We start from the raw sequence: 14,961 nt of genomic DNA on the forward strand, positions 1-14,961 counted from the left end.
AATAGGACTCGCTTAAAACATCGGCTAATGCACACATTATACTTCAAAGCTACATCGAAATATTAGAGAATTATGTACTTAAATATACAAAGTTTATTTATGACATCACAAAGGCAAGGCATCATCTTACAATATTATTATTTGTAGATAGTAAAACCACGTAAAGCAAATCTACAATAGCTCAAGTTACATACCAAATAAACTGGGTAAGTAAATACATACTTTTATAAAATACTTAAACTACTTATTAAGTTATTATTGCGCAGCACACTGAATTATATATCGGTTTTTAAGCAAGTCCATTACATTATAAACAAAGATTTCGTCGAATTTTGCAAATTTATATGCCGTTTTTTGTTACTATTTAGGTATTCCAGTTTTTGATTCGACCTTAGGTTATGAAACATTACTACTATAGGTATATTACTTAAAAAAACTGTAAAACTTAGTGCAAGTGAAAGACGAATTGTAAAATTACTAAATAACAAAATCATTAACAACAACAAAAAAAAACAATTAATAATTTATGTTATTGTGACTTGAATTCCACATAAACCTCATCTTTGGAGAGGTATGAAACGCATCTCGTTAAAACATCTAGAATATTCTATAAGTATATCGTAACCCTTCCTTCATTGGAAGGAGACCCGTGCCCCAGCAGTGGGGACGTAATGGGTGGTGATGATAATATCGTGTTGCGTTCGTTTACACTACTGTACCAACCTTTTAACCTATGTAAAAACATTACCTTATGAAAGCTTATGCGAATCAGATCTTTTTGGAGTTTCTTTGTCAGTCAATTGGCCTATTATTTGGTAATGGTGATCAGTCGTCCTTGTCTTCCACCGCTGATAAAAATAGTTTTTGGCACACGTGCGTAAATTTAGCTGAAAAAGGAGAAAGCACATTATTAAAACATACATTATCAAAATGGCTACGACATTTGTTGTATTATAGGGATTAAAAATACAAATAGCCAATTTTGAATGCACCAATATGTTATCATTGCAGATTTCTAAGGGCGCCTTCAAATTAGTCGCTAAGTGTCGCGCGGCTGCAGCGCTGCTGCAGCGCTGCAGCCGCGCTGCTGTCAAAATCCATATAAATTTTGTAATTTAAAAGATGCGCGACTGAAGCGCTGCTGCAGCGCTGCAGTCGCGCGTTAATAATTTATATGGAATTTAGACTGCAGCGCGACTGCAGCGCTGCAGCCGCGCTGCAGCCGCGCGACACTTAGCGACTAATTTGAAGGCGCCCTAAGAACATTAACAATAATAATATATTAAACGAAAACATTGTTAGTGAAAGTCTACTAAACGAGGACCATTTCAAAGTACAGGAAAGTTTGGTTGCTTGGCGCCCGAAACACATCACAAACCATATAGCTCTCAAAGTAATACAAGGGCATAAGAAAAAATCGCAGGGAGATTCTAAGATCAACGGGCTCAAAATAATCATCATTTCCATCCCATTTTTTGACTGTCTTCTAAGGTGGGTACTGACCAACTTAACGAGGTGTAATGTAACATGTTACACAGCGAGCATTCGCGCAGTCAGCATGTAGTGTTACGGGTAAACCAGCGAGCAACGAGCCGATTTTAGAACACAGCGTTGCGTAACATGCTTGCTGGGAATATTACATTACAGTCCGTAACGTTGGTTAGTACCCACCTTTAGCGTGCCAGTGGCAATCGCTGTTCCAGCTCTAATTCGTCGCCGTAATCTCATCTATGACCACAGATACTCACTAGCCACACTCCTCACGGCCTTCACATCACTAGCTACAAGCGCGTAGTACACCGGCACCCCGGCCAGGGTCATCAGCACCCCGGCTAGCACCGCCCAGCCCTGGGCTAGCACCGGCACCACGAGCAGCACCCCGGAGACCAGCACGAATGTCACGGGGATCCAGGTGCTCACCTGTGGACGGGTGGAGAGGTTATGATAGATATTTATAAATAAATGTTAATGGGGAGAAAAACTAAAAGCTTACGTCGGTGAAAACCTGTTTCACTAGGTTTTCACCGACGTAAGATCGGTCTGCGCTCAGCCATCTATAAACCCGACCGTGCCACACTAAAACCAGCTAAGGTCGGAACGGACAGTTCCGCAGCTGTGCGAATTATGCAACTGTATGAAATAATACTTGCTGAAATATGGTTTTTAACACTGTCTACAGCATATCACCGCTTAAAGAAATATGCAAAAAGGTTCCATTCAAGCCAGGTACAGGTACTAACACACACAAGGATTATAAGCGATGTATTGTAATCCCTCACCCGGATAGGCCTCGGTATGTGGGGCCGCTTGTACCGCAGCCACAGGACAGCGCTGCAGCTCAGCGTGGTGAAGAACGACTCCACCACCGTGCAGTACGTGATGAGCGAGGTCAGGTTGTCCGGGATGAGCATCAGCAGGGAGATCAGCATCTGAGGGTAGAGCGTGGGTGGTGTTGAAATGATGAAGCATGTTATTTGGTGTGGGAGCATCTGAGGGTAGGAAGTAGTAGTGTGGAAAACTGTATTAATGTGTCATTCGTTGTGAAATTTTATTAAACTTCAGGAATTCGTACATATAATGAGATGAACCAGTTTCACTACCGCTGCTGTTCAGTATGCACCTAACAAGATTGACTTGACTTCAGGTCACTGGTAAAATACAATACAAGAATTCTATTGCATGGGTATGGGTATTGATTTTTATGGAGAAAAGAATATTTTAAGTATAAGTCAAACCCAATATTTCAACGAGAACAGCATCGTTACGAGTACATTACTTCCCGTGGATTATATGATTCCCGAGAAATAATGTCAAATCTCAACCGAAACAGCTTATATTAGGCAATTTTCACTCAGTTTTTCAAATCCAGTCGATGCGATGCCACAGCCGTGTTGTTACCTAGCTTCCCTAATACTCACAAGGAACACAAGTGAAGGCAGCGGCGAGTAGCACTTCACATTGATATGCGCCAACAACTCGGGCATGTGCCCATTGCGGGCGCCGGCGAAGCACATTCGTGATGACGTCATGATGTGCACGGACAGACCGCCCACGATGGCAATGGCGACGGCAACTGGCATGATGTAGCGGAGGAAGCCCAGCGCTGCGATCGCGAAGTCCTGCGGAGGAGAATGTGGAGGTTGAATGGCTTGGCATAGGATTGGTATGTGTATTGTGTACAAAATATTATATCATATCATCAATGTACAAATTGTACAATTATTATATACTCGCAAGCAAAAGTTCCACTTACAAAATACCGATATCAAAGAAACCCATTTTTTCACACAGTTTATAAAAAAAAACAAAATACTTTCATTTTTAGTTGGAAATATTCTGATGCGCTTTTAAATGAACTCCAATGTTGCCGAAGGTGTCATTTAGACGGTTTTTTTTCATTTAAGAGTATTTTGGTGCTATGTCACTGGAGCTTTTTCATTGCTCATCAATGTAATTATAGGTACCATTGTCGGAGAAACCCATAGTGAAATACGTCCTGCTAGGGTGTGTTCTTAATGAAAACGCCAACAAGCTTCAAGCTGCATCAAAGTATTCTCCCCGTAAAATCCCTCACAGTTAATTAAAACGTTGTATGAACGTATATTTATTGTACCAGTGTGAATTACATTCAAATTGTCGACTCAAGCAATTATTTATCTACAGCTAAGATTTCGCCATTATTGTACAAACACACATTCATTAGCACTATACAGTATACAGTCGCAAACAATATATTTCAAGGTTATAAATTAAATAGTATCTGCACGCAAGCTTCGCTTTGTCATAATACGCTTGAAATTACATAAAGCTGTAAAGTTTTTTTTTATACAAACACACAAACTAACAATCAAATCTCTTCTCTTTATAATTTTAGTGTAAGTAAAAGCAGACAAGTATCTATGTATAATCGCAAGCCAACAACCTAAACAAAACAAAAAAAAACATCACAAATACGTCATCATCATCATCTCAGCCATAAGACGTCCACTGCTGAACATAGGCCTCATTTGCCAGCTTGTCCGATCGGAGGCGGCTCGCATCCAGCGCTTCCCTCCGGACTTGACTAGCTCCATCTCGTGGGGGGCCGCCCAACGCGCTTGCCTGTACATGAAGATAATTAAAAAAATGTCTCTAAATACTGACCACAGCGATAGCCTCAGTGGCCCTGACTCCCACGGGCCCCAGCACGGCCAGGTACGCGCCGTTGGCCAGCAGGTAGATCGCGGTGACCATCGGCAGGGACACGTAGATCGCGCGCGGGAGGTTCACGAACGGGTCCTTCAGCTCTTCCGTCATGAAGTTCAGGTAGTTCCTGGGGATGGGGTGTTAAGGTTAATGACTGTGTTATAATCTAGTAGTAGAAGATTCACTTCAGTACAGATGTCTAGTTTTAATTCGAGGGACCATCAATTTGCATTACTAAACTGTGGTTAGTTTGAGATGATGGATAGAAAGCTGGATATGGTATCTGTAAACTTTCCAGACACCATTCATTGTAAAGTGAATTGATGATCCACTGTTCCAACACTGTTCATTGTATTGTTCATTGAACAGTGTTGGAACAGTGACTCTTTATTATCCATGCAGTGCATATTTGCTGCAATTTACATGCTACACGGAAATAGTTAGATGATCATTTACAATTTTAGATATAAAGCCCTATGAACACTTGGTCCGACTGCTTAGTCTGACTGATCGGAGCAAGTGATCTTTTTTTCCTATTGGTTCGATTAAGGAATCGGACTATCATTACTTCTTTGTAATTAGAATAGAATGTATGGTCCGCCTGATCGGACCAAGTAGTCGGAGTCGGACAGGATAATTTTATGGTCCTATCAAATAGTTAATTATTCTCACCATCCAGAGTAAGAGAAGATGCCCGAGTAGAACGCGATGGACCAATCACTGACCGAAGTCTTGGTGCCGGCCCAGCCATCCTCGAAGTTCTCAACGCCGCCTGAAATACAAGAGACACAAAATAAATAAACATGTTAATACAAATTTGAAAATATTTGTAAAATAATAGTCCATGCAATTACACTTCAAATGTAAAAGTAAATACTATATGGAAGTTTTTTTTTTTTTGTAGTCACTGTAACGTGCAATCGGCCTTGAGTGACCATAAGCAGTTGTTTGGAGTGTTTTTATGGCGTTTTAGGCACTCCCTCCCATCTTTGGGTTGCCTTCTTATTCAATTGGTCCTAGACCGTCCCAAATGTGCTTTCTTTTCAACCTTCTTATTGGAATACAACTGGTGAGGTCAGTAGCCAGCTTGTTGGGGTGATCAGCAATCCTATCTCTGTAGGCTCTTGTGAGGTTTTACACTTCCGCTTTTACCGTAGGCATTTGTAAGTACTCATGGACCTCATCAATTTACTATACCGAAGTAAAAAGAAAATATGAGCCGGATTGCCACTGTGAACTCGCGAAAGGTGCCCAAAACCCAGGTTAATTCAAATTGAAACTTAGGAACTGGAAAGCTAGCATAGTACAGTTACTATATACACTATAATACTAATTAAGTATGTACAAACCTCTGGCCATCCAGACAATCCCTCCAATGATGATCACCACTAAAGCCTTGATTTTTGTAAACATGAACACATTCTGCACTTTGGTTGTGAACCTCACATCGTAGGCGTTGATGAAAGTGAGGAGACCTGAAAATATAATAAAAAACTTGTTAATTAACTATTTCTTGGTCTGATTAAGCTTACATTGCACATCAGAGCATTATTATTATTTTCTTTGCTTACACAGCACTGCTTCTTTTGCGTATTTCTATCTAACTATTGTGGGGACCAAATTTTCCGTGTTTAGCCACGGGGGCCACAATGCATGAAAAATCTAATGGGTTTAGGCAAACATGAACATACCAGAAAGCCCTCAGTTCTGCATTTATAAAATGAACTATTGTATGTCTATCACTGAATTGCACAAGGAATATTAAGGTAAGGCCAACCTTAAATGTATTATTATTACCTTGCTTTCACAGTATACACTCATAAAGAATCTGACATAGATTTTTGCCAACATTAGCTTAATAGCTTACATTAATTTCAGTAACATTCTGTGTGTACTCACATATGGTGGCAGCGGCTACCAGTTTCCTGCAGAGAGGATCTATGACGCAGTTGGGGAACAGTGGGCCCAGAATGTTGTTGGCAAACGTCAGGGACATTATGGCGTTTGTACTTGGACTGAAAAGTGATTTGACATAAAATTACATACAGTTTGATTAGCTGGATTCAAAAGCAACAGTTTAAACTAGGGACACAACAGTTTCAGTTTTCTCTGCTTGGCTCCACAGAAATTCACCTCAGTTTAAAAACAAGGTAGTACAAAAGTATGTACATGGTTTGAGTGTTATGATTTGTATACAGATGAGTAATATGATTAGCTTATGACATAGATTACTTTTTAAGATCAACCTTGGCATGAGATCCATCTGTATGGTTTTGTTAAGAGCCACACTTTGTATTACTTACATAATTTAAAGCTTAAATACCTATCCATTGATGGGCAACACAATGCTATGAGCTGAGCACAACAATACAAACATATTGTTCATGCCATAACAATGAATATTATAATACCAAATTTCATAATATTTGCACTAATATTCCAGTCATTTAGTTAAATGATACTATAAAAGGTAGGTACTTACACAAAAACTAAGTTGGCATCCCATAGATAAAGGAAAGCTGGCAGTGGTCCATATGCCTCATTTATGTAATGGTAGTCGCCTCCACTCTGCGCCAGTGTTGTTCCTGAAAGAATCATCAATCATTAATACATAGTTAGGCACCTATGTAAAGAGACTGATAGGCAAACCAAAGTATGTGAAAATTTGGTATCTATCACAAAACTGCAAAATGGCTTTTTTTTTTTTTTTTTTTTTTTTTTTAATTAGCCTATTTTGTTTCCCACTGCTGGGCAAAGGCCTCCCCTTTTTCCTTCCACACCCTTCGATCCTGTGCACTCTCAGCCCAGTTATTATCAAACTTATCCAGGTCGTCCCGCCATCTCCGTCTCGGCCTGCCTCTCCGCCGGCGCCCGTCGCCTGGCACCCACTCGGTCGCTATCTTGGCCCACCGGTCCGGGTGCATGCGGCAGACGTGGCCGGCCCAGTTCCACTTGAGCTTCGCGGTCTCGACACCAACATCGACTATGCGAGTTTGGGAGCGTAGTATGGTGTTTCTGACACGGTCCGTCAATTTGACACCTAGAAGACTACGCTCCATCGCTCTTTGGCAAACCTTCAGTCTGGTCTTTTGATGTTCGGTCAGTGACCATGTCTGTGCGCCGTAGGTTAGGACGGGCAAGATACACATGTCAACGAGTTTGCGCTTGAGTGACAGTGGAAGGTTACCCTTCATCAGCTGCTTCATAGACCAGTAGCTCTTCCAGGCGTTTTCGATACGTCTATCGATTTCTTTATCTTGCCTGTTTTCGAATGAGACTAGCTGGCCTAAGTAAATGTACTCGTTGACATATTGTATATCCTGACCGTCAACCGTGACCTTACGTGTCGCGCTATTGGACATGATCTTGGTTTTGGACCGATTCATCGACAATCCGACTTGAAGGCTTGCCGTGCTGAGATCTTGCAGCATGTGTTCGAGTGTTGATGCCGACGGGGCAAAGAGTACGATGTCGTCGGCGAAGCGAAGATTCGTTAATCTTCTGCCGCCGACCTCGATACCTTTGTCTTCCCATGGGACCACGAGCTTTCTGAAAACTTCTTCGAGAGTACAAGTAAATAGTTTTGGAGATAGCGGGTCGCCCTGTTTGACACCTTTCTCTATATTAAACAAGGGTCCTGCTGATTGTAATTTGATATTTGCGGTGCTATTTTGGTAGATGGTTTTTATTAGTTCTATGTATGTTTCGGGGACATTTTGGTCTATAAGTGATTGGAATATTGCAGGATGTGAAAGACTGTCAAATGCTTTGGCGTAGTCCACAAAAGCCAAGTAGAGTGGCTTATTATATTCGGTAGACTTTTCGATGATCTGGTTGAGGGTGTGGAGGTGATCTGAGGTGGAGAAACTTGGACGGAATCCAGCTTGTTCGGGTGGTTGGTTGGAATCAAGTATGCCAGAAATCCGGTTCTCTATGACTTTGATGAAAATTTTGTACACATGAGAAATTAAACTAATGGGTCTGTAATTGCCTATATCTGATTTATCACCTTTTTTATGGAGTAAAACTATATTTGAATGACACAGTTTGCTAGGGATTTTTCCTGAAATTAGTATAGTGTTACAAAGGTTTGCTATGTGAGGGGCGAGAACGGGTTTTCCAATTTTTAATATATCTGAGGTGATGCCGTCATCGCCCGGACTTTTATCACTTTTTAAACTCGAGATGGCGCGGTGGACCTCAAGACCTGTGATTAGTGGTATGGAGTCCGGACGACAATATGTATCGTGATTATTGAAATTAGTTTTTGTTGTATCTCTATATAATGCCTTGTAAAATTTTGTGCATATTTCCATAATTTTATCTCTTCCTGCTTGCTGGTTACCGTCCTCGTCTGTTAGCTTAGTAATCCATGTTTTTCCTTTACTTATACCATTTTTGGCTGCTCTTAAAGACTTGTTATTTTCTAATGCCACTTTTATTATTTCAGTGTTAAAAGTTCTAATGTCTCTCCGTATGCTACGTTTAACTTGTTTGTCTATGGTGTTATACTCTTTAGAGCATTTGGGGTGTGTTTCTCTCTCTTTTATTAATAATAATGTGTCTGGCGTTAATTTGTTCTTGTTCTTGCGGCTTGAGTTTTGCTTGACCTTTTTCTTAGCGGTATGTATGGCTTTTTGGATGTTCACATATTGTTGCTCTGCATCATCTGTGTCGGTTTTAAGCCCATTAAAACTGTTACTCAATTCCAAATTAAAAGTATCTGCATGAACTAATAAGTTTTCTTTGCTGATTAAACTGTTTTTGGAATATAATTGTTTCCGAGTATCTTTAACATTTAATGATATCTTTGCTCGAATTGGTCGGTGATCAGAACTGTAATTAAATCGGTTTATAACACTAATATCTTTAACTATATTTTTATTCGATGATAATACAAAGTCTATTTCGTTTTTTGTTTTGCCGTCTGGTGAAATCCAAGTCCAGCGGCGTTGGAGTTTTTTGTAATAGAAACTATTGCTGATGTTCAGGTTTTGCCCAAATGCGAAGTGTAACAGACGCGTGCCTCGATCATTTCGGCTACCTAGACCATAGGGACCAAGTATTTGGTCATTGTCGGTATCCTGTCTGCTACCAATTTTCGCATTGAAATCACAAAATGGCTTATATGTATAGATTTGAAGGAACCTAATAGGTACTTAAATATTACTTAAGATAATATACTGAAATTCTGAAAAAGTTGTTATAACTCACCCAGTTCCGCATAGCAGAGAGCTCCGAGGGTGGCCAGCACCCCGCAGGCGGCCCACACCGTCAGCGCCCCCCACACTGACCCAGTGCTCTCCAACACCTCTTTAGGCGATATGAAAATACCAGATCCAAATATAATGCCCAAGATTATAGCTACTCCTTCTAGAAGACCCAACTGCTTCTTCATTTTCACTGCTTCTTCCGCCATATTTAAGCTGTCTTACTCTATAATTGACCAGAAATTATAAAAGCTACTACTTTCGACTCAGAAGTTCTGGCCAAGTCTGGCGCGATTGCTCTTCAAACACTGTGTGTATTATCCATCGTTGCCACTTAACCTAAAAGATCAAGAAAAATTATAAGATTGACCTTTTAATTACTTGTAACGTTTAGCAATAGCCTTGAATCTATTGAGATAATTAATGGATAGAAACAGACGGATATATTACACACCGAACTGAACAGTAGAATCAGCTAACTCTCTCTATTGTCCTAAATAAATAATTTAGATAAAATTCATTAATTCAATTTCACCCCCTCCGCACTCCTTGCACTTTTTTGAGAATGACAGTTGAGTGAATTGACACTGACAGCGGTCCGTTCACTTTTATACTTTGTCAGATGCACTTAGAATAAGGGAGAAGGAATGGCAGGTGAGTGGCACTGGAAGCCCTCATTAAGCTCGTAAAGAGACAGGTGTTTCATATTTTAGTATAGGTACCCCTTGAGATAAAACTTTGGTATAACCCATAGTTGCCCAGGTATGTAGTTACTGTACTTCAAATCTGCTATACCTATACTTAGTGAACACTGTAAACTCATAATGAATACTATAGTTAAATTATACTATTTATTCACACTCAAATAACAACACCTCATCCAACTTTAAGTAGAGTGTCTGATAGAAACTCGTAACTCGGCACTTCCAGATTAATAGGTGCAGGTCCCTTCCTGACGCGGCCGACGTTGTCGTAGTGGCTGCCGTGGCAGGGGCAGTAGAAGCCGCCGGGGAAGTCCCCACTGTTGGGGATAGGGACACAGCCGAGGTGCGTGCAGATGCCGATGACCACCAGCCACTCGGGCCGCTTCAGCATGGCCTCAGGAGGCACCGGGTCCTTCAGCGCGCTCATTGGCGTGCTCGCTTCTATTTCTATCTCGGACGGCAGCCGGTTCTTGATGAACACGGGCTTGCCGCGCCACTTGTAGGACAGGCAGCCGCCGGCCGCGATCTTGGAGATGTCGATCTCGACAGTAGCGAGCGCCAGCACGTCGGCCGCCGCGCCCATGAAGGTCACGTAGTGGATCACCAGTGCCTTCGTTCCGTACAGCGCACCCATCAGGCCGAAGCACGTGAGCGCGTACGAAGAGCCTTTCTTCTCGTCTCCTTGCCCGAATTCACTCCTGTTGACGTCCTTGAACTGGTTCTTCCTGTAGTTGTTGAAGTTTGGGTGCGGAATGTCGCGGTGCAGCGGGCTGGGCCGGGGATCGGAGCAGCGCCGCACCTGCGTCCACAGTGGTGGACCGGAGCCCCGGTGAGGGTTGCTCTGGCTCCACTTCTTTAGCTTCCTATTATCATCGCGGTGCGTACCGTCAGAAATAGCCGTTAACTTTAAAACATCTCTGGTGGAAGTACCCCAGAATTGAATAACTCTACAGTTTGGTAAACATCCACGGCTTAGAAAATTCATTTGTAGTAATTGTTGTTTAGCATAATATTTTTTGTTAATAAGAAATAAAATAAGCTTTCGAGTTGATGTTGTTTATGTTTACCAGTCTGGCGAAAGACAGTCTGGAAAAAAATTAGTATGGAACGCGTACGAAAAATAATGGCGAGCACCGCTCACAGAGTACTTTTTACGCTATCATAGACATCTTTGGCTTTTGTCATGTGTCAGTGTCAGTCAGTCAATCGTTTAGTTTGAAAAATAATTTTAAATCATAAATAAATTAAGATTTAACAGTTATTTATATATTATTATTACTGTGGATAAGTGCAGTGTTTGTGTGGAGGTACCTAACTATTAGTGTTGCTTGATATTATTGATAATAATTATGTTTTATAAAACTTGTGAAATATGTGGTTTAAGAGCCGCTAGCCGGTCGTATAGATGGCCAAAAGAGAATTTTCATGGCCAAATTTCCACTGAATGAGGAAAGGTAAGCTACATTTAAAGGCTAAAGCATAGGATTTAGATTATTTATATGTATAAAAAAGTTAAAGTCTAATAAAATAACTGGAGGGTCAGCACAACCAACAATAGTGCATGAATGTTTTTTTTTATCGATATCGATATTTTTATTTATCATTAGTACGCACAGCTCATCAATCAGAACAACTTTTGTCTACTAGTTTTGGAAATTAGCGAAAATCTAATTCGGATCTCCATACAAAAATTACCAGTGACTTTTATTATACCTACTTAAATAATATTTAATTGTTTAATGATAATTATAAAAATGTTGTTTGCAGATGTAAACAGTGGGTTAAGATGACCGGTAAGGAGGATCTGGTTTATGTGCCTATTGAAAAGCTACATCAACTTAAACGAATTTGTGGCAATCATTTTCTACCACAACATTTTAAGAACACAATTGAAAAAAAAAACAATTCCATGTGTGGGACTTAAGGCAGACACTTTATTTTATAATAAATAAATATAATTATATTTTTCCACTTTTATTTTATTTCAACATTATATCATAGCACTTACGTCAACGGAAAATCTCGAGTTTATTTTATGGATTATATTTTTGTGTTCAAATAGGAACATAACATAACGTTGAACCGAGATTTAACGTTGGTGTCATTGTGTAACACTGAAATCCTATTGTGTAAAACTGAAATTAAAGTAATACATACACTCGCATTTTTTTTTTTACTAGTTATCGATAAAAAATATCCATAAGAAGCACATCACTATTTCAGCGGGGCTATGTTGGCAGTTTTGTACGTCATATTTTTTGTTTTGTTGGTACCCTCTGTTAGTACGCGTTAATAAAAAAAAATAATACAAATATTTTTTTCTTTTTTTTCCCTTGTACTCCCATCTCTTAAAACGTAGTGTTCTTTTCTCTATGATGTTTACTAGTCAAAAGTATCAAGTACGTGTCAAGCAAAAAGGTTTTACTTTTACTGTTTTGTCTCTGCTCATGTTTTGCCATTGGCAAAGGTTAGGCAAGGCCTTCAGGCCAGGACCATAGACTAGAATATTATGCCAGGATACACACAACGGGGAATATGGGAATCGTTACCGAAAAATTTGGAGGGGATGCGATCAATGCGATGTCCATTGCTTCCTACTGTAACGAAAGGGTCAATCCATAAGATAATTTCATATATCAAGGAGAAATATCTCAAAATATTTAACTACCTGTAACCGCGTAGGCACCTTCTGGAAAAATCAACCATCATGCTACCAATAAGTACTAAGTACCTGTAATAACAATAAGAAAGGCGCCAATGTCTGTAATTAAAAGATTTAATAGCTTTGTCTCCACAACAATGAGGCAGACGAGTGTAGGCCGCGTGTGTTCCCACATCGCGGTTCACGGCCGGTGAAGACCTACCACATATTTTATTAGCTGGGTATAGTAGATATGCAGTTGCAGATTCTATAGGTACATAGTACTTAGTTATAGGTAAGTACGAGTACTTAATGTATGTTATGGTATCCTACCTACCTAGGTACTGTTAAGCAAACATCTACTAAGTAGGTACCTACTATAAAAAAATATTCTCATATCATCAGCCAATAATCATCCACTACTGGACATAGGCCTCTCCCAAGGGGCGCCACAACACTAGGTCCTCGGCCTTCCTCATCCAATCACTACCGGCTACCCGCCTAAGTCAGTCCAGCGGGCTGGAGGGCGTCCAACGCTGAGTTTGCCTGTTCGTGGTCTCCACTCGAGAACTCCTGTAACCCAACGGTTTTCGTTATCGGCAAAAAAATATTCTATTGATAAATAAAGTTCAGGGGTTGACACGGAAATTATGGGGTAGGTAGGTTTCATCTCCATCATCCATGGCACAGTAATGGTGTCTTCTAACTAGTCAGAATGCTTCTTTCTAAGGAATTTCACAAGCCTTAAATAACATAAATCTCGTACTTATGTCCTCATCGCTCATTAAGCGTATTAGATACAAAACTGTATACTGTATACTACACCAACGATAAGTGTCGGTACTACCTACGGATTTCCCAGCCTCTTCCAAAGAGTTTTCTTCAGGGCCAGCGTTACCCCACCCTTCCAAAACTGACCTTGAATACGTAATGATTAGTGACGATCAGCATTATTATCATTAACATACATCGAGTGGCCACCACCTATTAGTGGCCAAGGCGAATATGATGTAACTTGTGAAAGTTGGCGGTCCACAGACGCACATAGGCCACAGAGAAGGAAAGAAGTCAGCTGCATGTAAGTTAACCCTTCAATTTTATTCGCGCGCGCATTTGGATTTTTAAAATTTTACGTTGCGAGTTTTTTTCTTCGATGTTTGTATCCGGCCAGTACTTTATTGTGTTAATGTTAAAAGTATTGGATTCATTTAGTAATACTTACCTAGTTTTATTGGCGAAGTGTTACGGCATTGTGTTAGATAATAAGAATTTATGTATTCGGTCGGCGTATCTTAAGGATTCTTAGGACATCTAGCACTTTAAATACAGTGAGTGTATCATTTAACGTGTATTAATGATGCTATTTGAGTTCTTCATTTCTACATTGAAGCTCACCCACCATTCATTCTATAAAGAGTTTACAGAGTGACTTAAAAAGACACGGTAAAGAGGTCTCCTTCGTTAATTACCATTCGCCTCGATCACTAATAAAATTCCACCCTGTATTTGGAAAAATAAAATAACTAAATATTCCTCCCCATTCCACAAAATTTTATAGTAACTCTTTTACTATACAGGCGATCACTTTATGGAATGATCTCCCATTAGACATCCGTAAAGCACCATCACTGGCCTCATTTAAAAGAATGCTGAAGGAACACTATCTTAGTATTTAACTGCACATGTTGTCTTGTTTTCGGAGCTCTTATTACCTATATTATTTCAGACTTACATATAGATATCCTATTAAATCTGATTATTATATTTATGTAGGTCTATGTAGTCTATAATAAAATATATATCATTATTTTAGGTATATAAGTATAAATACATGTAAGTTTATAGACTTAGGGACTTATACATATAATAACTAAATAATTATTTTAATTTTTCCTTTATTATTCTTTAGTACACTTGACCCCTCTTTAATCAAAATATCCTTCCACCCTAAGGTTGTCTTGAAAAAATCGCTTTAAGCGATAAGACCGCCATGTTTGTACATAGTTTATAGTATTTAAGTTATGTAAGTTTCTTTTATGTGTGTGTGTACAAATAAAGAATATTCTATCTATCTCTATCTAAACGCATATCCTATCAAGTGAAAAATAATAAATAAACACCATCTTGATTATGAAAAAGATGTGAACAAACCATAATGAGTATAAGTATATACAATATGCAATTTCATTTTCAAGTTCAGGCACCCCGTTGATGTCTAATG

At 39.7% G+C, this 14,961-nt stretch overlaps 3 protein-coding genes across 4 annotated transcripts in view; 1 reads left to right on the forward strand and 2 right to left on the reverse strand.

Moving 5' to 3' along the window:
• Positions 1 to 14,961, forward strand: part of LOC125491253 — a 56,030-nt gene that overhangs the window by 36,743 nt on the left and 4,326 nt on the right. Inside the window, exon 1 of one of the 2 annotated variants that reach the window (XM_048632770.1) lies at positions 13,691 to 13,818. The exons of the other annotated variant lie outside the window; for it this stretch is intronic. The gene's annotated coding sequence lies outside the window, so the exon portion shown is untranslated. Of the gene's footprint in view, positions 1 to 13,690; positions 13,819 to 14,961 lie in introns of those variants that run through there. 2 annotated transcript variants of the gene reach the window in all.
• Positions 695 to 9,923, reverse strand: LOC125491251 (Y+L amino acid transporter 2). The gene is made up of 11 exons (XM_048632768.1): positions 9,850 to 9,923; positions 9,400 to 9,734; positions 6,668 to 6,770; positions 6,085 to 6,200; positions 5,535 to 5,660; positions 4,858 to 4,957; positions 4,144 to 4,312; positions 2,919 to 3,119; positions 2,280 to 2,429; positions 1,749 to 1,920; positions 695 to 887 (listed from the first exon to the last, which is right to left on the reverse strand). Exons 2-11 carry the CDS (start codon positions 9,602 to 9,604, stop codon positions 826 to 828), a joined length of 1,404 nt encoding a protein of 467 aa, XP_048488725.1. The 5' UTR covers positions 9,605 to 9,734; positions 9,850 to 9,923; the 3' UTR covers positions 695 to 825.
• Positions 10,233 to 11,165, reverse strand: LOC125491252 (cytochrome b-c1 complex subunit Rieske, mitochondrial-like). The gene has a single exon (XM_048632769.1). It carries the CDS (start codon positions 11,082 to 11,084, stop codon positions 10,272 to 10,274), a length of 813 nt encoding a protein of 270 aa, XP_048488726.1. The 5' UTR covers positions 11,085 to 11,165; the 3' UTR covers positions 10,233 to 10,271.

Source organism: Plutella xylostella, chromosome Z (assembly GCF_932276165.1).
Source record: "Plutella xylostella chromosome Z, ilPluXylo3.1, whole genome shotgun sequence".
In the NCBI taxonomy this organism is placed as follows: domain Eukaryota; kingdom Metazoa; phylum Arthropoda; class Insecta; order Lepidoptera; family Plutellidae; genus Plutella; species Plutella xylostella.